At 42.5% G+C, this 25,342-nt stretch overlaps 1 protein-coding gene across 5 annotated transcripts in view; it reads left to right on the top strand.

The window, feature by feature from the left end:
- The window catches only part of RNF220 (ring finger protein 220), a 338,165-nt gene that overhangs the window by 265,701 nt on the left and 47,122 nt on the right, over window positions 1–25,342 (top strand). For 2 of the 5 annotated variants that reach the window (XM_068239541.1, XM_068239540.1), the window contains exons 5-7: window positions 471–513; window positions 12,071–12,114; window positions 14,263–14,392. In XM_068239541.1, the coding sequence (XP_068095642.1) occupies window positions 471–513; window positions 12,071–12,114; window positions 14,263–14,392 (217 nt within the window). Of the gene's footprint in view, window positions 1–470; window positions 514–12,070; window positions 12,193–14,262; window positions 14,393–25,342 lie in introns of all 5 variants that reach the window. The other 3 variants (XM_068239539.1, XM_068239537.1, XM_068239542.1) reach the window with 2 other exon arrangements.

Raw genomic sequence — 25,342 nt, 5'->3', positions numbered from 1 at the left:
CTGCTTGCATTATAAGCCCGGAATGTCTCCATCTCCAGTCAGCGCTACATGACGCGCCTATCCTAGCTGGCTGCTCTGTGACTTTGCCGCCTTCTGATTACCATGGTGACGCGTCTAGCGTGCTCACGTAATCGTGCCCTTTCTCCGACGCTCGGTCACATGACAGCTGTAAACATGGCGTCTGTGGCGAGCGGAGGCTTGCTGTGAAGAACGATTGCAGAATCCGTCGCCATCGGCTCGGAGCGGCCCAGAAGCGCGGCTGCGAGATCCTGCTCAGCCCGGCTATGGCAGGCTGATATCTGAGCGGCTATGCAGGACGACGGCAAAGAGGAAGTGGGTTTGTTTACATCTGTAGGGGGGAGGGACTGGAAATCTGCCTGTGTTTAGCCTGCCCTTGTTCTGAGTATCTAACTCAATCTGTCTCCATCCCTCCTGTGTGCTAACCTTCACTGTCTTTCCTTTCTCCACAGACCTTCCTCAGGGTGAGAGCAAACAGACAGACCAGACTGAATGGTGAGTGTGGCATCCTGACACCAAGCTTAGGGCTCTGCGGAGGTAAACTGTAACCCCTGACAACCAACGAATATGGAGATTGGGGCATCTCGACTGGCAGTAGTTAACCCCTGAATTCTTGCTTTTTCTATGTGAGGTGTATTGAAATGAGCAGCTGGTCAGCTTCCGAATGTGGGGAATGTGTTACTGCTGGTAACAAATTGCTACTACATAGCATTGGTTTGCTACTGTCGCCCCTGTCAACTACCAAGCCTTCAATAAGGCATTTACATCACGAAGAACACCAGCTTCCTTGGCTTGCTGCTCTGCAGTGTACCATCTACCGTATGCAACATCCATAGTGCGGCGGGTCCATTGCGGTAAAATGTGTGGCATCGTAATATGCATGCGGTGCGTTAGTGCAAACGCATGCATTAACAGAGTGAAGCATACTTTTCATTGACAGTATGCTTAGCTGTATGCAGTGCAACATGCAGATAATGTGTGGTGCCCCTTCCCTGTTGCATCACATTCCTGCTGTTAAAGGGAATGCAATGCCCACTGTAAACCTAATCTAAAGCTGTAGCATTGTGAGAAGCCAGCTGTTTCTCCTTATGCTGGGCATACACGGGTCGACCCGGCGGCTCGATTAGCCACTGGATCAAATCCCGCCGTGTCCCTGCGGGAGGTCGGATTGATTCCCGCTCATCCCCACGGGCGCTTCCTTATCTTCCGCTCGATTCCCCGCTATTGTCCGCCCGCGGGGATCGAGCAGGGAATCTATGCGGCGAGTCATCAGACCTGTCGGATATTATCAATCGAGCCTTCAGCGGCTCGATTGATAACTGAAAAATGAATAGTGTATGCCCAGCATTATGCCTAGTACACACCATACAATTTTCTGTTAGATTTTCTGTAAGATTTTCAGTAATTAGATTATTTTCTGTAAAGTACAGGTAGAGACTGGTCATTATCTCTGGTGCATTGTCTTCTGGTTATTTCCTGCTGAGCAAATCAATGCTTAATTGCTAGGCAGATAGATGGTTAGATAGATAATTTCGAACATGTTGGAAATTATCTATCTGGCAGGTAAATCTTATGCTGGGTACACAGGTTGCGATTTCCCGCTCGATCCGCGGGATTGATTGGGATCGATTCGATTATTTCCGACATGTTCGATTCGGTTTCGTTCGATACAGCCGTCGATTTTGCATACTTATCATGCAAAATCGACGGCTGTTTTGAACGAAACCGAATCGAACATGCCAGAAATAATTGATGGATTGAGCGGGAAATCACAACGTGTGTACCCAGTATTACCGAGAATCTTACAGAAAATTGTATGGTGTGTACTAGGCATAAGATGTATGTTTGTCGCAGATAAAAATGCACTGTAAATTACTTTTCCTATGTTGCTGTCACTTATATACAGGTTTTGGACTAATCCATCACCTCATGAAGGATTCTTAAAGTCAACCATAAGGTTAAGGGTGCCCCAAATGGGTACTTACTTCAGAAAGAAAGTTCTGTATAATCTTAAGTATTCCCCCACTTCATTACCCCCCCCCCCCCTCCTTGCCTCCACCAATCTAACTGCCAAAATAGTGTGTAAATAAGCAGGGATGGTGGCCGATAGGAATATTTGTATAGGTTCTTTACAGGGAGGGCTTTTGGTTAGAATAAAGGAAATGAGTCAGATTTTTACTACCTACTGTAAGTGACAGTGACATAGGAAAAAATAAAACTATTTATAGTACATCCTACAGGTAAACACATACGTACATCCATATAAACGTGTTTTGTTTACATGTATTTTAAACTTTACAATTTTTCACAGTAGTTGTCCTTTAATTCTGAGCACAGTTCTGGTTCAGCCTCTACCAATTCTGGTTCTTACAGACCAAAAATCTGTATTTGAATCTTTTGTTCATCTCTGCTAACTAGAGTCCTCTGACTTTAGGGGGGTGCTATTGGTGGCGTAGCTATTACCTCTGGTAAATGATGCCATGCATAGAACCTGAGGCTTATTGGTGAGTGGCTGACCAGCTTCCATTGAGGCTTGTCATAACGTTGGCAACTTTATCCCTGGTATCTGACAGATTTTGTTGATCTTGGGTCACCAAGGGTAGCGAATGTTACCGCTGGTGTTCTTAGGAGTCATTTATCTTCTAATAAGCTTGGGATATCTTGGTGGACAACTGAGCATCTTCCACCATGTTTGGGGCTCATATGGGAGGGGGCTGTAACTCCTGGCAGCTGTCTAGCTTCCAATGATGCTTGGGCATTTTTATGCTTCCACCAAACCTAGGCTGCTATTGCTTGCATGGACTTGAGTAACTGTTTGTGGCTTTCACCTTTTCCAAGGTGTCCTACAACATAGAGAGCGAGCTCATTTCACCCCTGTAAATTGCATATCTTCCATAAGGGTTAGGCATTTCAATGGTCGTGGCTCAGATATTTTTTTCTGGGAACCAAGCAAATTTCGCTGAGCTTTGGTTATGAGAAACTCTGTGCTTCCAGTTTAGCACCATACAACATATTGCAAGGTATAACAACAAACACTGTCAGCTTAAACTGTTTTATTCTATATGCATATAAAACACAGTTAATTCCACAGTACATTAAACAGAAACTGTCAGACTGGTTTGTCAAACTTTCCCGCCGGTCATTGGATAAATTCATGTGTTGAATATCAGTTACTAAGCTTCTGCTGTAAGCAGACAACAGAGATGATGAAAGACGTATACTGCACTGCCCATTTCAGCAAAGGGAGAATTGCGCATGCGCAGCAGCAAAAAGTGATGGGCAGCAGGGATTAACAAATAAATATGGAAATCAAGCACTAGTCTGTCCAACCCAGGAGATAGCAGGAAATGTTTGGGTACCAGTTTAATTGACGACTATATAACATACATTTTTTTAAATGAGTCTTGGCTATTGGGATTTGTACAAGCCTGCCTGCTTTTCATTAATTGGTGTACTCTATACAGCATACATGTCCACTTTGACCCGGAGAACCATCAGATTTGGTCAGGCAGTGGTTTTTCCACTTGGCATTATGTTTTGCCCACTCTAGACCATCAGAGATGCTATATTTGGGGTGAAGCCCTAGTTTACCAGGGAAGCCATGTGGGAGAGGCAGGGGGAAAGCACCAGGGAACTTGTATAGGGGAGCGATCACTAGACACCAGGGAACTGTATAGGGGAAGGACGGGCCACACGACACCATAGAACTGAATATGAAAGGGAGGTGGTCACGACATTGAGGCTGGCCCATGACCCAGTGTTCAATATCGGCCCTCTTTGTAATTGAGTTTGATGCACCTGCTATACAGACTACATGTTTTTCTTTTTTTTCTGTGGAGACTGAAAGTTGTGCATATTACTGTTACTACATCCTCTTTCCAGCTCTAACCTTTCTGCCAGCTGTGATGTTTTTGGTTCTTTTAAACCTAGATTTCTCTTGAAGCCGAGGCACCTGTACTCGGGGTACTCAGCTATTCCTGGAATGCTTCCCCTCTGCCCATCTAGTTGACTGTTTGCTATTCTCAAAGGTAGAACAGAGCTTGTTCTATTTTAGGCAGCCCTTTACAGGGAACAAGGTGGTTTCTTTAGGTTTGCTATATGCTTTGACTATGAAAATGTGCAATGCAAAGGAGGTAGTGCTTATTGTAAAGCACAGGGTGATCCTGTGACTGTAATTCATGTTTGCAGAGATTATATGAAATGCATTGTACCAGAGTAGTTCATTACTTTCAGAACAGACTTGGGGCTTGTTCACACTATGAGCGTTTGCGTTTTTTTTTTATGCTCTGGCAATTTCAGAAATCGCCCTAAAAGCGTTTGTGCAATGATTCCCTATGAGAGTGTTTACATGTAAGCGTTTCGCTTGCGATCCGCTTACAAAAGCGCTGCCTGTACGCACAGAAAGCGTAGGGAAAGGCGATTTTTAAAAAATCTCAATAAATTGCGCAGCAGTCAGCACTTGAAATAGCGCTGGCAATATATAATGTGAACATAGCCTTAGATTAGAAGAGGGAATAGTTTTAATTAGTAGCTGTAGAGTTGACAATGTACAGCGTATTTTATTATTATTTAGTATTTATATGGCGCTGAGCTCTTCCTCTGCGCTGTACAGAGTATATTGTCTTGTCACTAACTGTCCCTCAGAGGAGCTCACAATCTAATCCCTACCATAGTCCTATGTCTATGTAGTTATATTTCATAGTCTATTGTATGTATTGTAGTCCAGGGCAAATTTAGGGGAATCCAATTAACTTATCTGTATGTTTTTGGGATATGGGAGGAAACCAGAGTGCCCAGAGGAAACCCACACAGACACAGGGAAAACATACAAACTCAGTGCCCTGGCTGGGATTTTGAACCGGGTACCCAGCGAGAGCGCTAACCGCTACGTCACCGTGCTGCCTAGCGTATTCAGTTAGTTAAATATAAGCTCTAGCTTCAGTGCAATATGACAACAGAAAGGTCACTTTGCACAGCGGTTACATCTGATAAGTTGAAACTCCCTGCTATTCTATCACTTCTGCATTGCTATTCATTGTAGTGAAGTGTGCAACAGTGTGTTTCCTGGTTGAAGCTGTCCATTCTGCAGCTGGTAGACTGTGGATGTCTGGAATATGTCATACATTTAATTAGGAGCAATAACTGTTCTAACGTTCCTAAAACTTACTGGGGTTAGTTAGGTGCCCTCAGGCACTGCAGCTGTGGAGGAACTACAACTCCAGGCAAGCGGCATAAGGTGGGAAATATCATTTCACACAGCATCTGCTTTGCTCAAAGTGCCTCTTCCGACACTAGAATTTCGTGACTCGTTGGACTCAGCCTATGTCTGGAAGTATTACCAGATACTATAAACTGAATTTGGCTGAAGCTGTGTATTGCCGTTTCCTATATGGTTGTACACAGTTTTACATTTTGAGCAAGGGCATGTGCATGGCTAAATCAGAATTACTACTCTACCTAGTTATGGATTGGTCAAGTAATATACTATATTTTATATATGGGTATGTTCGTTTTCGTCATCCACTCGCCCCAATATGAAAAATGGCTGCTAATAGTGGCAGTACTGTTCAGATCAATGTTTGTGCTCCACAGGACTCGCAGGGTACACTTTTACACACGTGTGCCTTGATTTTCTCAACATGACCTTGAAGAGTAAGGCTCGGTTCACAGTGATCAGTTGCATAACTCACGCTTTATAATGACTGAACTGCAATGGAGACTGGCCATAGACATTAGAGTAACTGTCGTGCCTAAAATAAAATAAAAAATCTATACTTTTATCTGGTAAAAAAAAGTAATAAGGTTAAAATCTGTTATCACTTTTCTTGTTGATAAATGATCATTCCCCAGTTTACCTGACTCTTATTTGATACACACCACAACATTTGGTACACAAAAAGGAAGTTGCACGGCGTGCTGGGTTGTCCATTTTTGCTTCTCTACTTCCCCTCAGACTTAACTAATGCAGCCTGATTGGCTGAAGCCTCTTTCCCTCCTGTTATCCCCTCCCACACCTCTCCTCTCAGATTGGCCAATATTTCTCATGCTGAGACAATGCACTTTCTACAGTGAAGGGTGGACAAATCGGGCAAAGGAGACTAAGGGAGGAAATGACATCAGGCTTGGCTTCAAAATGGCCACACTTAAAATGGGAAATGCTAAGAAGGATTTTCTCTTTTTTTACTGTAGAAAAATCACTAAAATCAAAACGTGGACAGTGCAATAAATATGTTGTGTAAGTAGTACTTATATGTGTTTTTTTTTTTTGTTTTTTTTTTTCTGAGATAGTATGGCTGACAGCTCTTCGTTAATAATACAAAGCCTACATGCAGCGAGTTAGAATAACGCTATCAGTTACTGTGAACAGGCCCATAGACTTATATGGGTAGTGAGTTGACATGCAGAATTGTTTTGCAACACAACTGACCACTGTGAATAGGACCTCACTCTGAGTATAATGTAATAAAAAAAAAAAAAAAAAAACCTGCAGTAGACGTATAAATGTAATTTAACTCTTCTTGTCTGTCCCCTAAATATAGTGCTATTTAGGCGTGAACGTATGCTTGCTCGACCAGAACATCAAACTAACACCAGTCATCTAGCAGCATCCCAGCCACCTCTAGGGATCATGGGAAGTGGAGTCATTTGGTATTGGGAGGCAGCAGCATCACTTATCTGCCATTGTAGTACAGTGGGGTACAATGTTAATGACCTTGAAATAAAAATAGTAGTCTTCATTTTTTTCTTTAGTTTTGAAGTATTTTGTTTTTGTTGAAAATATCTATACATTACAGAGAACTTTTGCAATGAGCAAAAATGGCTACATTAGCTTAACCTTCCTTACAGTAAGTAGTGGGTGGTTCAGATTTCTGATTAGTGTGGTGGATTTTTTTTTCTGCAGAGTTGCAGTGCATTCTGCTCTGTGCTGATTATACATGCAGAAGGAGGTGGATTCCTGGGTCATTATTGGGCAAGACCGTACATTACAGAGAGTACTAAACTGTCCTGATTTTAAAAATAATTGAGCACTCAGTCCCTTTCAGACATTACCAGCCAAACTAAAACAGTTGTAATAACATTAAATAGCAAATGTACTGCTTGTACATTTCGTCCCATCTCTAAGTTGAGATTTTGTATTAAAGAGAAGTCAGGAATGTGTTTTGTAGGCGTTATTGGAGCCCAGAGTTCCCCTTTAACGTTTGCCATTTTTATTTTACATAATAAAAAAGGAGGCACAATGGTTCCTGCTTTGTGCAACTTTATTACCCTTGGAGGAAAGGTCTGGAGTCAAAACTAAAGTAACTTAGGCTTACAGTCAGATTTAGAAAGTCATAGGCAACAGAAGTTTGAAATGGAGTAGTATATCTTGAAAACATTGAAAAGGCAAAAACATTTGAACTGCACATATATATTTATAGAAATTTTTAGCATGAGTGGATTTTTTACTTTTAAAAGATCAATTTTGTACAAAAATGGTAAAATTTAAAATACACACAAGATGTACATTTTGTGCCAGAGTAAAATACACTATAAGCTACTTTGTAATTCTGAGAGATTTCTTCATTTTCAAAATTACTTATGATTGAATGGCAGTTGATCATGTGCAAATCTTTGGATGGACCCCATATTTATTTATTTTATAAAGAAAGCATGGAGAATCCCCAATGAGAACATGGACTAGTCCAAATCAGTGATATTTATCAGATGTTTACTACCTACAGTGAGTGACAGTAGCATAGGATAAAAGTGATCTATAGTGCATTTTACTCTTTGAGACATGTATGTCTGAAAGGGAACCAGAGGCGAGAGGGATATGGAGGCTTCCATATTTATTTCCTTGTATAGAATGCCAGTTGTCTGGCCACTCTGTTTATCTTCTGGCATAAGTCGTGTCTGAGTCAAAAGCCTGGAACCAGCATATGGCTAATCCAGTAAAACCTGAGTCAATTGATTCAGAGTAGCGGATCTGCTGTATGCTTATTCAGGGACTATGGCTAAAAGGGCTGCCAGGCAACTGGTATTGTTTAAAAGGAGATAAATATGGCAGACTCCATATCCCTCTCACCTCGGGTTCCGTTCAAGCCTGGTACACACCTTTCAGTGTTGATTGGCCTATTTTGCCACTTCCATGTAGTTGGGGGGCTCAAAATATTTTGAATACTATGAACAGATTGTGTAGGTAAACCCTCAGGGCCGTTTCCACTAGAGCGAATCTGCATGCGGTTTCTGCATGCAGATTCGCATAACCAATATAAATCAAAGGGCCTGTTTTCACTTGTCACAAATTCTGTGCGGTGGACTGTACAGTAAAAATCTGCACAGCAGAGCCATCAGAATTCGCACACCGCAAGGCTAGTGTTCAATTCGCCCTGTAACGTATTTAATAGGAAATTCGCCTGCGTTTTTGTTATTCAAATTTTCCATGCGAATTCGCGTACGTTTTTGCTTAAAATCAATGTAAAGGCACACAGGCACTGACATGGTTAAATTTGCATACTTACAAACAGATGCAAATTTTAATGCGTTTTTACGTTAAAATTTGCATGCAAATTTATTTTTGTGGTTTCCGCAATGGAATCGCACCGTACTAGTGGAAACTGGCCCTCATACTACATGGTGGTAGTAAAATTGATCATTAATTGGCCAATCAGAATTGAAAGCGTGTACCAGGCTTTGTACTATGTGTTTCCACCTTCTTTTTATTTGAACGTTTTGTGTAATAGCCCTTTAAGTAAGGAAAAATTGCCTGTATGTTTAGTAGCCTCATTAGCTGCTTGAGATTTCCCAGCCTGCACAGCAACAGTCTACCCAAGATTATTTTTAATTTTTATTTTTTTTCATCTAATCCGTGCTGTGATCTGGTTAGTTGCTGTTAGCAATGCTTTCCTCTCTGTACTTCTCTTTGTAAAACGTTCCATTCCCTCTGAAGATCTATCCCAAGCTGTTTTCTGCTGTGCCCTGTTTATTAATCATTTCAAGTTTGATAACATCACTGGCTACCTCTGTGCCCTTTTCATGGGATTGTACAGCATCAATGTTACACCCGTGTATGTGTCTGTCTTCTGCATTGTTTCCGGGGATTGCTTTTCCCCTGCATAGAAAACACATGTTTTATTGCATTGGCTAATCCATAGCTGCCACTGCAGTAAAATCTGCTGACCTTTTTGTCCAGGTTCTAATTGCCTCTCTGAACTTGTAGTAAAGACAGGCAGCAGCTGTAACACCTGAAGTTCAGAGCTTAATGATGTTAAGACCTTTTTCCATGTAATGTTCCTATTACGAGCGCTCTGCTCTTCACCTGCAGGCATGAGGTTTGAATAATAACAAAAGATCATATTAAGTAGACTTTTTCCAAGGAGCTGAATTACATTTTCTTTTCCCGACCAGCTCCAGCACCATTCCGCATTTCTTCACTTTTGATTAGTTGGGGAAGGTGGGAAACGCCGGCCGATTCCGACGACAGGAGATCAAGACTGAGGGATTAGTGAGCTAATTAGAAATGATTGTGCCCATCGTTATTAATTAGTCATAGCCCGGTCTCACTTGCCTGTTCTTTTAAGCAATTCCCCTTGCAGGATGGCTGTACGATCACCCTACGCCCTTGGGAACATGTTCTCATTTTTCCTTCTGATTGGATGTGAAAAGTGACTTTCCAAGAGGTTGTACAAATCTTGCCGGCTCCAAGAACTTTTCTTGCTCAAAATTCTTTGTGAAAAAATATGTAGCAGCCTCTGATTTAAAATGCAAAAAACATTAAAGGTAGGAAGCTGTAGCCCTGTAGAGGCAAGAGACTTATGCCACCTGAACTGAGAGGGATATGGAGGCTGCCGTGTTTATTTCCTTTTAAACAAGACCAGTTGACTGGCAGTCCTGCTGAACCTCTGCCGCTAATACTTTCAGCCACAGACCCTGAACAAGAATGCTGATCAGATGTTTGTCTGACTTAATCTAGTCGGGCTTCAGTTGCAAACTGCATGCTTGTTCCAGATGTTTGATCCAGATACTACTGCAGCCCAGGGCTGTGGAGTCTGGACAAAAATCTTCTGACTCCGACTCCTCAATTTATGAAACCACGACTCCCACTCCGGGTACCCAAAATGGCTCCGACTCCTAAGCCTAATACTTAACAGGGCTGTGGATTTTGTACAAAAATCATCCGACTCCGACTCCTCACTTTATGAAATCAACGACTCCGACTCCGGGTACCCAAATTGCCCCGACTCCTCGACTCTGACTCCAACTCCGACTCCACAGCCCTGCTGCAGCCAAAGGGGTCAGATGGGCAGCTGGTATTGTTTATAATGAAATAAATAGACGCCATATCTCTCTCAGTTCAGGGGTCCTTTAAGTATTTTTCTTATCGACAGTAAATGTTGTTCTGCCAAAAAATAACTTATAATTCTTCAGTGGTGAATTTACAAATGTCTTGTTCTGTCCCAGCTCGCAGTACAGTATGTGTCTGGTGCACCAGTTATTAGATCAGCAGACGATATATTAATCATTGAAAGTCTATTTATTAAACAGTATTAACAATGACATATCATACTCGGCCTATTCATGTCATTTTTAATATTGTTTAATAAATACACTTTTATCGATTAATATATCATCTAGCGCTTATTGTGGATATCCTTTGATTATTACATCCATGGCTGCAAGAGATTGCAATATCGGGATTTAACCTGTCCATACACTGGTCAATGTATGACAGATTTCAATAGATGTAGTGATCAAAGATCATCCATGTAATCCATCACGTGATGATTACACAGTATTGAGGTGTGCCCGATATTTCGATATTTAACTATTCAATCATGAGTGGCACTCGCGCCCCCCCCCCCCCCCCCACCCCCCCAAAAAAAAAATACCTATCAGTGTTTCATTGACTTAAAGTGAATGAGATGAGAATGATATTGATGCTGCCATGTTTATTTCCTTGTAAAAAGTACCAGTTGCCATGGCTATCGTGCTGATCTTCTGGCATCGGTACAGTTTGTCACAACCCTAAGACAAGCATGTTGCCAATCCTGTCAGACTTTAGTCAAAACTCAAGATCTGCAGGCTTGTTTAGGGTCTATGGCTAAAAGTATTATGCTGGGAATACACGGTTCGTTTTTGAGGTGATTAGATGGTTCGATAGATAATTTCCGACATGTCCGATCTCGCGCTCGATTTCTGATAGAAGTGAATGGAAAAAGATAAGAAAACGAGCGGAAGATAAGAGTATCGACCGCAGAATCGAGCGGCGAAACCGTTCGAGAGGAGAATCGAGAGCCAGAAACGAACCGTGTATTCCTAGCATTAGAGACAGGATCAGGAGGACAGCCAGGCAACTTGCATTGTTTAAAAGGAACTAAACATGGCATCCCTCATATCCCTTTCAATACAGCTTCCCTTTAAGCATATTTTATCAGTTGAATTTGTCAAACTGTATCGAACATGAACAAATTTAACTGTCAGTTTTTGATCAAATTGACAATTTAATCCAATCATTTTAACAAAATATTGACCAGTGTATGGGGCACCTTTACAGTGTTCGGTCAGCGCTGCATTATCAGTTCTGGGTGAATTGCCCTAAATTAGTTACATATCACTAATGCTGGGTTGCTGGGTACACACCATACAATTTCCTGTTACATTTACCTGCCAGATCGATTTTTTTTACCAACATATCCGATCTGAATTTCAAATGATTTTTCTATCGTTTTTTTTTTTTTTAATCTTTTTTGTGAACTTTTTTAATCGATTTTTCATTCAGTTCTATGAAAATCAATGTAAAAATGTTTTAAACGATCAGAAAATTCAGATCGGATATGTTGGTAAAAAATCAATCTGGCAAGTAAATCTAAAAGAAAATTGTATGGTGTGTACCTAGCATTAGGACAATGATTGTCTGAGAATCTTGGCCTGTGATGGGCCCTGTAGGACTGGAGTTGCAGAGCCCTGAAATGTCATAATTTGTGCAGTTTTAGATTTTTAATTCAAGGTTATGACACTGAAGTCTTTTTCTTCTTCTTCTTTTTTTCCTTCTCTCTTTCCCTGCTTCCATCAGCCCGGATTGGAAAGATGAAGCGGCGAAAACAAGATGAGGGACAGGTATGTCCGCTCTGCAGTCGGCCATTGTCTGGATCGGAGGAGGAGATGAGTAGACATGTGGAACTGTGTCTAGCTAAGGTAGAGGAACCAGGAGGCGATTCCAGCCACCTGCTGTCTTCTGTCACTTCCCTGTCTTATCACCTCTGCTGCCTAACACTGGGCCCTTGTAGACTGCTGTCTCAGAGGCTCTCCTCTCTTCCTGATAGGCCTTCACATCTTACGCTATGTAGAGTAGCCATGCCTGGTTCGAAGAGTGGTTGTCTACCAGCCAGTGGCCTAAGGGCTCTTTTGCACAGGAGCACTTATCCTGTGCATAGGCTGGGCACTTGCTAGCACCTGGCACAGGCAGCGATCATGCATGTATCGAATTAAGTCACATCTGACCACGGCCGCACTCAGATGCAATGTGATGCGGGTTTCTGCTGCCAGGTAGCTGCACTGTGTGTCAAACACTGACACACGTAGAATTACAAATGCTGCCATCCCGGTGCATTAAAATGCGCCCTGCAGATGGGAGGCTGAACTGCATAACAAATGCACACTTCAGCTTCCTTTCTGAAAGAGGCCTAAAAGATTTCTACTTGTACTTTTATGTACACTTGATTCACGGGGTTACCAATGGTTCAGCTACACATGAGGGCTTCACATTACTTAGTAACATGAAATGTACTTGATAGTAACTAATACCTTGTGTACACATTCTTCTTAAAGGACACCTGAAGTGAGAGGGATATGGAAACTGCCAAATGTTTTTTTTTCCTTTTAAATAGTACCAGTGGCCTGGCATCCTGATGTTTTTTCTTGCATCAGTAGTGTCTGAATCACACACCTGAAACAAGCATGCAGAAAATCCAGTCAAACATCATTCAAACCTCTAATCTGCATGCTTGTTCAATGTCTGTGACTAAAAGTATTAGAGGAAGAGGATCAGCAGGACAGCCTAAAGCAACGGCAGGTGTATAGCTGATGCCAATGAGGGGTACCGGCAATAGGGTGCCTGATATGGGAGTAGATTTTATGTCTGTATTACAGTAGCCTATTGGCTACAAATAGTGGGCATTGGAGGGGGGACGTTAGGTTTAGGGGGGGGGGGTTAGGTTTAGGCATCAGGTTGGGGGGGGGGGAGTTTTAAGCATTAGGAGAGGGAAGCAGGTTTAGGCCTTAGGTAGGGAAGTGTGTGTTTGTTTTTAGGAATTGGGGGGGGGGGGGGGGGGTTAGTCATAGGCACTAGGAGTAGGGTTAATGTGAGAATGGGTGCCAGAATAGTCTTTAGTAATATATCAGTCATTTAAAATACCAATATTTTTACTATGGGCAACGCCTAAGTGCCCAACTCGAGCAATGGCACTATATGTATTTTGAGACATTGGACATTTGCATTAATTAAAAGGGGAAAAAATGGCAGCCTTCATATCTTTTTCACGTCAGGTGTCCTTCAAGGCTTGGGTGCAGGATCCATGCCCATCCAGGAGCTGCTCAGCCTGATGGAAAATGGAGGAGTGGGTACAAAAATTATCCAATTCTTCAGTTTATGAAACCACCAACTCTGACTCCAGGTACCGAAAAGTTGCTCTGAATCCACAACCCTGATAATTCCAAAATTTGTATTCCACGCTAGAGAGCAGCAGCCACCTGGGGTGTGCTCAGTAGCCATTAGAAGTTTTGGGATGTCTTGCCCAAGGATTCCCTACTGAATAGGAAGATCCAAGATTCTAACCCTGGTCTATGTCCGAGTCGGTTTCCGGTCAGTACTAACCTAACAGTGGATGGAGAATAGGATGGCAATACTTCTACCCTCCCACATCAGGAGAGATCAGCACACTGGATGGTACTGGGAATAGCCTGGCTTTCTTAGCAGCAAAGCAGTGTGGCCTGGTAGTATAGCGCCATTTAGAAAAAAAAGCTAAATGACAAGGCAGTGAACTGTGCCTCTTGTGCCTTTTGCTTTGGTTAGCACGTAACCATACTGCTACTAAGTGATTCTCTCATGTGTAAGTGAACCTCAGTGGTAGTACAATCTCTAGTTTCTCAGCCTTTCCTACTTTCCTAACCTTCAGCTATTCTGTCCTGATTAGATTATAGTTTTAGGCAGTTGAGTAGTTGCTGTATAGAAATCTCTTTCTTAGCTGCTCATTTCTGCCTTTGCAGCGAGAGACCTGCATGAATGAAGATGATTCAGTAGATATTGAAAATGAGAACGGTCACCGGTTTGAAGAGTACGAATGGTGTGGACAGAAACGAGTTCGAGCCACCACTCTCTTGGAAGGAGGCTTCCGTGGTAGGTGCTGTTTTTCAGTTGTGGTCCAAACTGCATGCTTGTAAACGGCGCTGGAGAGATTTCAATCGCCTGTTATTTTATCAGCTCCTTTTAACTGACAAATACATCTTGCTAATGCTTGTGGGACCCTGTTGTCTGCGTGACCTTCCAGTTTATGCGGGAACTTTTGTAAAGGGTTTCAGAGGTCACCCGAGCCTTCTGGAGAAGAAACAAAAAAAACAGATACCAGGGCCCATGGCCACTTCACTTTTTCTCCTTGAGTTTTCTCCTAGGTAATAATTTCGCACCTTGTTATAAATTGCATTTTAAACCACCATTTTGATAGTACTTTTTCAACAACTTTTAGGTACTTTTGAAATTATAACCTACTGTCTCCTAGGAGATAACTCAGGAGACAAAGTTAATTGCATATGAGCCCAGGAGCCCTAAATAGCGTGTCAGATAAATGGGACAATCATGGTACGAAAAGATACTTACAAATCCAGTTTGCAACCACAGTGCTGCACCTGCGAAGAAAATGAGTCAAGCTAGACATGGAACAGAGGTGATCCTAGGGTCCTTGTGGTTGCTCCCTGGAAAATAAAGTGATTCAATGGAAACTTAAAAACTAGTTACCATTACTATGTTCGTAAAGGCACCCCTATTATAAAATATCTAAAAATATTAAACTGGGGGGGGCGGCTTATCTCAAAGAAGTCACCGACATCAAATTGGCTGATATAAACCATATAGAATTGTTAGGAACACCACAGATGCCGCGTTTCGTGGGCTGGATCCCGCTTCCTCAGGCCATCAATGAGTGTCTGATTGCAGTAGGCAGATAGCTTGGAGCGTGACTGTAGGCATCTAAAGCCAAGAGCTCATCATGACAGCCAGGTAACTGGCATAGTTTAGAACAGAATTAAGATGGCTGCCTCCGTATTCCTCTCACTTCAGGTCCCCTTTTAAAATTGCCAAGTTTCAATCCTAGTGGTCTTTGACTTTTATATTAGAATTCATTTTATTGTTTCTGGTAGACATCAAGCTTATGTAGCAGCTAATTGCTCTCTTTTGCTGGCTACATATAAGATGTAAAAACACTTTTTACCTTGTGCAGAAGGGAGTCTTGGAACAGATCTGAGCCCGATATCTCGTGCGCTCAGAACAGAAGTTGTCTTGTCTTAAACGGCTTAATGCTGTTAAAAGGCAACAACTTAGAGCCATGTTGAGCACATAGATCAATGTGGAGAACACAGCAGCTAGAGGCGCGGGGTGATCGCTGCTTTCTCCCAGTAGGGATGGTAGATAATCCTGACAACAATATTGATGGGGAATTAGCTTAGAATTTACACGTTAACCCTTTTGAATAGTATCTTAGTGCCATTTTGCCTTGATGTTTAGAGCTTCTGAATCAGACTGCCTGCAGTATTTCTCTATAGCAACCAGTCACATTAACCCTGAGTTTCATTCGGGAGTATTGCTACAGCGGTTGTCACAATACAAAAGTGTCAATGCATTGGCACCTTCTGTTTGGCAGTCCTACTCACTGCTTATACCCTATATCCTAATATTATTATGTAAACTGTCGGGTACCATCTGGTTGCTACGGGTTACTACCAACACATTGTCATTGGTTTATCATGTCTTTCTGGGTTTTCTCAAATGAGAAGCAAATGTTGAGGTGCGTTCCACCCAAATATTATTAGTGCTTTTGGTAGCTAATGCTTTGCAATTTTATTTTGCCTTCAAATGGATGTATAATTTGCTAATTCGGTTGATTTAGGCTCCCTGCACACTGCAAATCCGTTTTGCAATTGTGTTTCCAATTCCGATTTTCCCAGAATACAAACAGAAAAATGGAGGAAAAAACGCAGCATGGAGTAATGAATAAAAATCGGGATCGGATGTAAAAACCGGTTAAATATCGGAATCTCATGCAGTGTGCAGGGAGCCTTACAGTGGGTGCGTCTGTGCGTGTGTGAACTGATTTTTCAGCAGATTTACTATTCGATCGATTTTCCAATCGCTTTTCTAAAAGATTTCCATTCACTTTTATGAGAAATCGATCAGAAAAGTGATCGAAAATCAGATCGGACATGTCGTAAATTATCTATCAAACAATCTATCTGTCAAAAAAATCTCATGGTGTATTCCCAGCAAATTTCAGTATAGAGGACCCTATGCAGCTTATCAGAATGAATCTAGTACTAATGTGGCTTCACTGAAGTGCGTTCTGATTGGTTCCTCTGGGCTTTTGTATTTAGCATGTTCCTCCTTGTCCTGTTTATTGAATATGGCCAGTAGTGTCACTTTTTCCGGCATACACGCTCAGCAAGGGGACAAAGCTAATAAATACTATTTGGAAGTTGTCGAAGCGTCTCAGTGTGGAAGAGATGGGAGCATGGAGCGAGCAGTATGTCAGTCTATTGATCACACCTCAGCCAGGAGCAGTAAAGGCACATGCCTCTAAGCACAGGCAGCAGCGTGCTTAATGTGATTGAAAGGCAGTTAAAATGGCGGTGACCTTTTCAGGGGAAATTAGATTGCCTGCCAAGAGTGGTTAGAAGGAGTGATAACGCCAGCTTGAGGAAGCTGTCCGGTCACATTCGAGAAAGGATGGGGAATTTTGAGCTAGCAGCGAGAAGCACCCCTCAGCCATTTAGGAAAGATCGGGGGGTACCGATGTCTCCCCTGGAATGGCTTGTCTGTATCTCCAGACATTGATCAGCAGGAGGGGGTGGGAGGAGTGCTGCCGGTGTAGCTTGCACGGTAACACTTCATCATGCTTTTTCCAAGTCTGGTGACCTTTCTGTTTCCACTTTGTCCAGAAATTGTTCCAGGTTATACCAATAAAGGCACAGAGAGCGTAATCTCCTGTGACACGATAAATCCACCTCAGGTTGCTTTCCTTCCTTGGAAGTTCATGTCAAACCCAATCAGCGCACAGCCGACACCGTGAGGCAGTGAGATTTGCTCAAGTCTGTCCTCTACTTCCAGGTCGTGTCAGTCAATCACCTTGCAGGCGGGACACTGACTAGATGGCAATTTGGGGCAAGAAAAGTGGATCATGAAATTGCTTTTCATTTGGAAAATCTACTTAGAGTTTTCACTTTGAGAGGAGGAAGGTTTATCCCTGAGGAGCGGCAGGCCGTGGGGGCAGATTCCCTGGTGTAAGTTTGGTGATCTGTTCAGTAACCTATAACGCCACAAATATGGCAGGAGGAAATGACTCTTCAAGGGAACCTAAATTGAGCGGTAGGCTGCCATATTTATCCTTTCAAATAATACCAGTTGACTGGCAGCCCTGCTGATCTTTGATACATCAGTAGTGTCTGAATCACACACCTGAAACCTCAGGCAAACACCTGATCTGCTACATGCTTGTTCAGGGCCCATGTCTAATGCTGGGAATACACGGCTCGATTTAGAGCCATTTAGATGGCTCGATTGATCATTTCCAACACGTCCGATCTCCCGCCCGATCGTTTCCGCACTCGATTCCACATGGGGGACAATGGAAAGAGATAAGGAAAGTGAGCGGAAGATAAGAGAATCGAGCGGGCGGCAGAATCGAGCTGCAAAAACGCACCGTGTATTCCCAGCATTAAAGTATTGGAGGCAGAGGATCAGCAGCACTGCCAGGAAACCTGTATTGTTTAAAAGGATCTCAATAAGGCTGCGTCCATATACTTCTCACTTTGGTTTCCCAATAAAGTGCACCTGAGACGCTGAAAAAAAATTATACATACCTGGGGCTTCCTCCCTGTTAGAATGGATCATGTATCCATTGGGTCAATTCTTTCCCTGTACAGACTCCCGATTCCCCATCATGTGCTTTCTCCATTCACTCTCAACCTCAAAATGAAGTTCCTGCCCTGGGAGGGGCACATGGAAGTGGAATAGAAGACATTACTAGCTGAGCCCAGAGCAAGTGGGTGCCTGTTAATGCCAACAGGGCTTACAATGTGAGAGCCATGGAGACTGACATATTTCCTTTTAAACATTGCACATACCCTTGCTGTCCTGCTGATCCACTGCCTCTAATGCAGATACAGATACAGATGCAGACCGCATGTTTCTGACAAACCTCTGACATGATTAGCTGCATGCTTGTTTCAGGCATGTGATTCAGACACTACTGACCAGAAAGAACAGCAGCACTACCAGGCAACTAAAGTGAGAGGGATATGGAGGTTGTCATAGTTATTTTCTTTAAAGCAATACCAGTTGCCTGGCTGTCCTGCTGATCTAATACCTCTAATATTTTTAGACCTGCAAAGCAGATATTTCTGACAAAAAAAGCTTGTTTCAGGTATATGATTCAGACACTAATGCAGCCAAAGATCAGCAGGAAAGCCAGGCAACTGGTATTGTTTAAAAGGAAATAAATATGGCAGCCTCCATATGTCTCTCTCACCTTGGGTTCCTTTTAAAGGGAACCCAAGGTAAGAGGGCTATGGAGGCTGCCATATTTATTTCCTTGTGAACAATGCCAGTTGCCTGGCAGTACTGTTGATCTTCTGGCATAAGTAGTGTCTGTTCCAGAGTTTTTACTCAAGCATATTGTTAATCCAGCAAAACCTGAGACAGAGTACCTCATCTGCTGTATGCTTGTTCAGGGTCTGGCTAAAAGTATTAGACACTCAGGATCAGGAGGACAGCCAGGCAACTGGTATATGGGAAATAAATGTCAGCCTACATACACCTTTTACCTCGGGTTCCCTTTCAACATTTTTGTTTTCCAAGTTGATTGTGAGGGATGTGAGCAGGACATCGGTAGCAGAGCCAGTACGTGTTGGCTGCGCAGAAGTGGAATTTCGCTATGAACTGCTGAATGTGACACAGGAACACACAATTACATGATATTATTGGCGAGCACGGTTTTGAAAAAATATTCCCAATATGTCTTCTGTCAATACAATTACTTTTTAAATATTTGTAAAACTTTTTTTTCCATTCTACTTTGTAGTAAGATCATTTTTTTTTTTTTCATTTTTTTTTTTGTAAAATTTTGTTTTTGCTTTTGCTTGTTTTTTTGTTTTTAGTATAACTTCCCAGTACGTTTGTGGCTTGTGTAATTTGCCCTTTCCTTCAGAAACCTGCACAGAACTTGAAGTGAATTGTCAGCACTGTCTTGAGCGTTCTCACTAGTTTGAGGATAAGAAGCAGCAGTGCCCCATGTGATAGTACAAGGCCCCTGTTTAGTTTAGCGTGCAATTTTGAATTAAATTTGCTTTAGCCTTTGTAGCTTGCACTTCACTAGCTACCATTGTCCCCAAGTCCCTCCACTCTTTTTTTGATCGCCCCCGATCGCCGCCGTTATATGTACACCCCCCGATCCCGCAATGGCGCAGACTCTCCAGTCAGCCCCAGGCTTTGCTATGGGGAGGATCGGGAATGCGCATGACGTTGAAGACGTCGTGTCCGATTGTCGCCATAGCGACGACTGAAGCTCATTGGGGAGGCTGCGGCTCTCGCGGGATCGCGGCTAGGTAACGTATAGCGGTGGCTATCGGGGGATCAGAAGGGTGCGAGGGGACTTGGGGGACAATGGTAGCAAGCCTAGTGCTAGCTACAGAGGATAAAGCAACTTTAATTAAAAAAATCCCTCCCACGGACGCAGCCTCAGAAACTGCGTACCGCCAGAGAGGTTAAAGCAAACCTGAACTCTTGCACGGGGACAAGGAGAGCACACAGAAATCCACCCTGTATGTGTCTATAGAGGACAGCCTGTCTCATCTCAGCAAGTAATGAGCTAGTGTAATTTGAGCTGTCTGACACTCTCCCAAATTCTGAGCTAATGTATAAACACAGAAGGTTAACCCTTTTTGTGCTCACATGATACCAGGAAGTAAGCACTCTGCAGAATCTCAGTAGGAGCTCTATAAGCTGTAACAAGGAAAGGTTTCTCTAAAGGTTATTATGCTGTTGCTTATCTTTTAGAGCAGAGAGGAAGTTCTAAGTTCAGGTCCGCTTAAAAGCAAAGGTATTTTGAGGCCCCTTGTAAGGGAGCTGTTTTGAGGTTTTGCAAACTGACAGGTTCACTTTTAACAGTAAAGTAAATATGTGATGAATATTCCTGTGAATAAACGGGCAGAGGCCGATGGTTCAGTGTCAGTTAATTGCTGCTATGTGCAGCCTCTTTCTGCGGTAATCACTTCTCACCGCTCTCGCCTCTGCGCCTCTTCTAAATAAGTCTGGCAGGTTGTTATCCTCCCTTGCGCGAGCTGATTGGCCGTGCAGCTCTGTGACTTTTAATTAAAGAGCTGAAAATGTGTATAAAAGCTGCCAGCAATGACAGGAGCGGAACATGAGCTGTGCGGGAGAGAATTTCCCCAAGGACTGCCCGCTCTAATGGAAAGCCTCTCTCCCTCCTGCACTGCCAACCAGGGAAGCCAATGACTAAGTAAACCCGATTACCAAGCCGGCCCTGAAATAAACCAACAGCACATCTCTCTCTCTTCCTGGAACAAAGACAGAACTCCACTCTCTCCCCAGCTACTTTCTCTTTCAGATCGACTTTAAATTAACTGCTGTTTATTTTCAGAGTGTATTTCTTTGGGTACATAAAAGAAAAGGTGACCATACACTCATCAATTTTTCTCATTCGATTCCTTGCAGATTCGATTCATCTGCTGGGATTAGATTCCCCAAAAATGAAAGATTTTTTTTTATCGATTTTGACTAAAAATCGATTGACATGATCGGACAGGATGATGGAAAATGTAAAACAGGGCAAGAGCATTAGCAGAATGATGGACTATAGCTTTGCACTGCATCAAACAGCACAAATCTAGCAGGGAATCTACTGAAAATCGATTGAACTGCAGAGTCTATCGAAAATTGATGTGCAGTGTATGGTTCAAAAAATCGTTCATTTTGGAACATTGGGTGGAAATCTATAAGTGTATGGCCAGTATTAAAAAAATAAAATACTGTAATAAAAAAAAATTTCTCTAAACAATGAAGAAGCTAAAATATGCATGTGCCTCCAGCTCCCCTTTTGCTTTTAAATTTATACTTTAATTTGAATCAGTATATTTAAAGAGAAACCATAACCAAGGATTGAACTTCATCCCAATCAGTAGCTGATACCTCCTTTCCCATAAGAAATCTTTTCCTTTTCACAAATGGATCATCAGGGGGCTCTGTATGGCTGATATTGTGGTGTAACCCCTCCCACAGTGTGATGTCAGGACTATGGTTCTGACATCACACTGTGGGGGCCTTGTTGCATTGTGGTAAATAACAGCTGTTTTCAACTGCCAAAAAATCAAGCAACTTCCACTGACATCCTCTGCCAGCAGTAAAAATGTTGCCATGTGATAAATGTGAGAATGTAAATCAGGGAGAGGAAAGATTTTACAATGGGCAAACACTGACAAAATCATTCATACATCATTATTGTAAAAATGAAGCACTTTTTATTATATTATTTTCCCTGGAGTTCCTCTCTACCGATTCTAGAAGGGGCATGAGATGTGCCCTTTCCCAGAGAAGGTCGGTGCTAAGTTGGCATTGGGCTTTAATTTCATTCTTGAGATGAGGAAAGGGTCAACGTTAGCTCAGAGGATGGGTGTCTGTTAAAGTTGGGGGTGGGGTTAAACTTTGGTGGGAAAGGCAGTGGCTAGAGTTGATGAAGGGGTAGGGATGAGGTTGCAATTAGGCTACACAAGCCTCATACACTTTTTACAGCATAGTCTTGTGTATTTCTACTATCTTGCCCGATTTCGACTGTCTTGCATGGCTTTTCAGAATTGTTTTCAGTAAGGCCCTGTCTACCCTGATTGCTGCACAGTACTCTTCCTCGGCCACAGCCACTTAATTTGAAAGCCCCAGTTCAGGTAGTGAATGCAATTCTGCATGTCCAAATGACTGAAACATTGTATCCAGGATGGCTGTGTGTGGGCAGGCAGTATCAGTCCAGGAGAATATCCTAGCTGGGTGGAGCAGATGCATTTTCATAATCATTTAATATCCTCTTCAACGAAATGCTTGAAGCGGAATATAACCCTGCATTTCAACTTTGCTCTAAAACATTATTTACAGCATATTATATGCAACCAGCATTTTTTTTTTTTACTAGACCAGCATTGGAAGGGTTAAACACAGGTTTAAAGTTCCGTGGAGAGATATGCAGAAGTTCATTTAGATACATTTAACTAAATAGAATGTAACAAGTGATAAATGTTACACACTCTTTGGCTGTCCTCCAGCTCCTTCTCAGTCAGAGAGAGTGAGTCACATTTCACACTTAGATACATTTATGTAAACAAAATGTAACTATGTAAGCTTCGGATGCGTCTGCAGTTCTCTCCCTAGGAACTTTAAAGCTCTGTGTAACCCTTTCAATGCTGGTCTAGTAAAAAAAAAATGCTGGTTGCATATAATATACTGTAAATAATGTTTTAGAGCAAAGTTGAAATGCAGGGTTATATTCGGCTTTAAGTTTGGCTGTTAATAATTTTTTTTTAAGTTATTGGAGCTGTTGTTTCCCACTTCTGACTCATTGAAATAGAATGGCTAGAGAGAGCTGGAAAATATAAGCTTTGCAGCTGATAACGTTTTTAAAGCGCACATTGAAGGGTATGAATTACAAATGTTCCTATTCCACGTCCAATGGTACAAAACCTCTTTTTTCCCAGCACTCCTTGTGAGTAATAAAGCACTTTCAAAAGTTTTTTTTCTAGTGCTCTGTGAATGCTCATAAAATCTGCTGGAAATGTCTGACACTTTGGAAGAAGTCAGGTGACCTGAACTCAGAACGTCCTCTTTGCTCTAAACGCAACGGCATAATAACCTTTTAAAGAAAAACATTTCTTAGTTACAGCTGATACAAATTCTGCAATAAATCTATTGTTTGTCTACTTCCTGCTTTCATGAAAGCAGACATATTAACATCCTGTGTTTACAAATGAGCTCTCTGCCATGGCAGTCAGCTGACAAAGCTGAGGGCTCAAATCAAACTTGTGATTAGTCACAGATGAGGAAGAATTAGACAGGCTAAATTCTCTAAATACATACAGGGAGCATTTATATTTGTTTTCCTTCCGTCCTGTGCACCTTGGGGATGTTATGAAAAGTAATTTTGTTACACAGTGACAATAAAGTACTTGAACAGCAGCAATAAGCCCATGAACAGATGCTTGCTTGCAGACATGCTTGCCAGGTGTGTGTTTCTTCCTGTGGTGTGTACTTGTTGCTGCTGTTTGGACATCACATGCTGCGAGCCAACAAGAGTCCTGTTACTCTAGTACACCACGCCTGCCGTGTGTAGGTTTTACTACAGGCTGCAGGTGTTGCCAGTCCTCTGCATATGGCCCACTGCCAGCGCTGCTTTTGTGAATCACTGCGTTGATTAATTGATTGAATTAACATTGAATTTCATAAAGCTAGCAGGGTCATAAAAATATGTAGCGTGGAGTTAGTTGTTTTTTTTTCTCCCCCTTAATGAAATTTGGCATTTCAACACTTCCATATTTTCACTTTTGCCCTGTAAAAGCCCAGCGCTCTTGGCGTGTCATTAATTAGAAGGCAGCACAGGGCCTGCTGTGTGCTTTGCGCTTGTCCTGGGATCCGGAGTATGACTTCCAGCTGTTGTACAGCCCAGCGCTGAGTCCTCAGGTGCAGCCACGTTTCCCCTCCTGCTTTCATGCTCCGGTTTGATTGCCTGAGTTGTTAAACTCCTCTGATCCCCTTCCTGTCAGCACCAGTTATTCCTCCAGAAATGTGGAGTGCTTGAAAAATAAAGCCACTGCTTTAGGTAAGGCTTACTCTGCTTCCCGCCAGTGGCCTCCTGCCTGCATGCAGGGGAAGGTCCGCATCTTGTACAATGACATCTGCTTTTAGAAGCGGGAGGGCTTCTGCTTTCTGTTCTAAGGTGCACTTTTGGCAGAATCAAGGTACATTAGCAGGAATGCATTTCCGCCCCCTTCTCCCATTAAAGAGGAGCTGTCGGCCATACTTTCTCTGAAAAAAAACACACATATAAGTAAATAAATGCTTTACTTACATAACATGTACTGCGCTGTCTATATTTTGATATTGGTGATTTTTCTACAGTAAAAAGAGAAAATCCGTCTTAGCATTTCACATTTTAACTGTGGCTATTTTTAAGCCAATTCTGATGGCATTTCCTCCCTTACTCTCCTCTGCCTGATGGTGTATGCATTGTCCGCCCTTCACTATATAAATTGCATTGTTTCAGCATGAGAAATATTGGCCTATCAGAGAGGAACAGAGGTGTGGGAGGGGAGAACAGGAGGGAAAAGGTTGCAGACAATCAGGCTGCATTAGTTAAAGAGACGCTGAAGTCTCATAAAAATCATGTTTTTATATTAAAAATCTCTTTAACATGATTGCCCTAACGAAAACGATGCATCTCCGCGGCTGAACTCTTAACTAAATCCCCCCCCCCCCTCTAACTCCCCTGTTCCCCCCTACCCCCCGCAAAATCCATGACTTTCTTGGTAGTGGATTTTGCTGCCCCGGGAGGCAGAGCTTTCAGCTGCAGCTCTGCCTCCATGCGCGTCAATCCGCCTCTCCCCTGCCCCTCTCAGTGAAAGAAGACTGAGAGGGGCGGGGAGAGGCGGCAATCCGCGCTGATAGAAGAGTGTAGAGGCAGAGCTATAGCCATTCCCCGCAATGTACCCCGGGGAGTTTGGGGGAATTTAGTTAGAGTTCAGCCGCAGGGATGTGGCGTTTTAGTTAGGGCTATCATGTTAAAGAGATTTTTAATATAAAAACCTGATTTTTATGAGACTTCAGAGTCTCTTTAAGTCTGGGGGTAAAGTAGAGAAGCAAAAAAGGACAACCCAGCACGCCCTGCAACTTCTTTTGTGTGTACCAAATAAGAGTCAGGTAAACTGGGGAATGATCATTTATGAACAAGAAAAGTAATAGTGATTTTACCTTTTGGATTGCCTTATTAGCATCTTTATTACTTGTTTACCAGATAAAAATAAAGAATTG

Source organism: Hyperolius riggenbachi, chromosome 6 (assembly GCF_040937935.1).
Source record: "Hyperolius riggenbachi isolate aHypRig1 chromosome 6, aHypRig1.pri, whole genome shotgun sequence".
NCBI classification, from domain to species: Eukaryota; Metazoa; Chordata; class Amphibia; order Anura; family Hyperoliidae; genus Hyperolius; species Hyperolius riggenbachi.
Note: the sequence above shows the minus strand (reverse complement) of the source record. Positions and strands in the feature narration are given on the sequence as shown.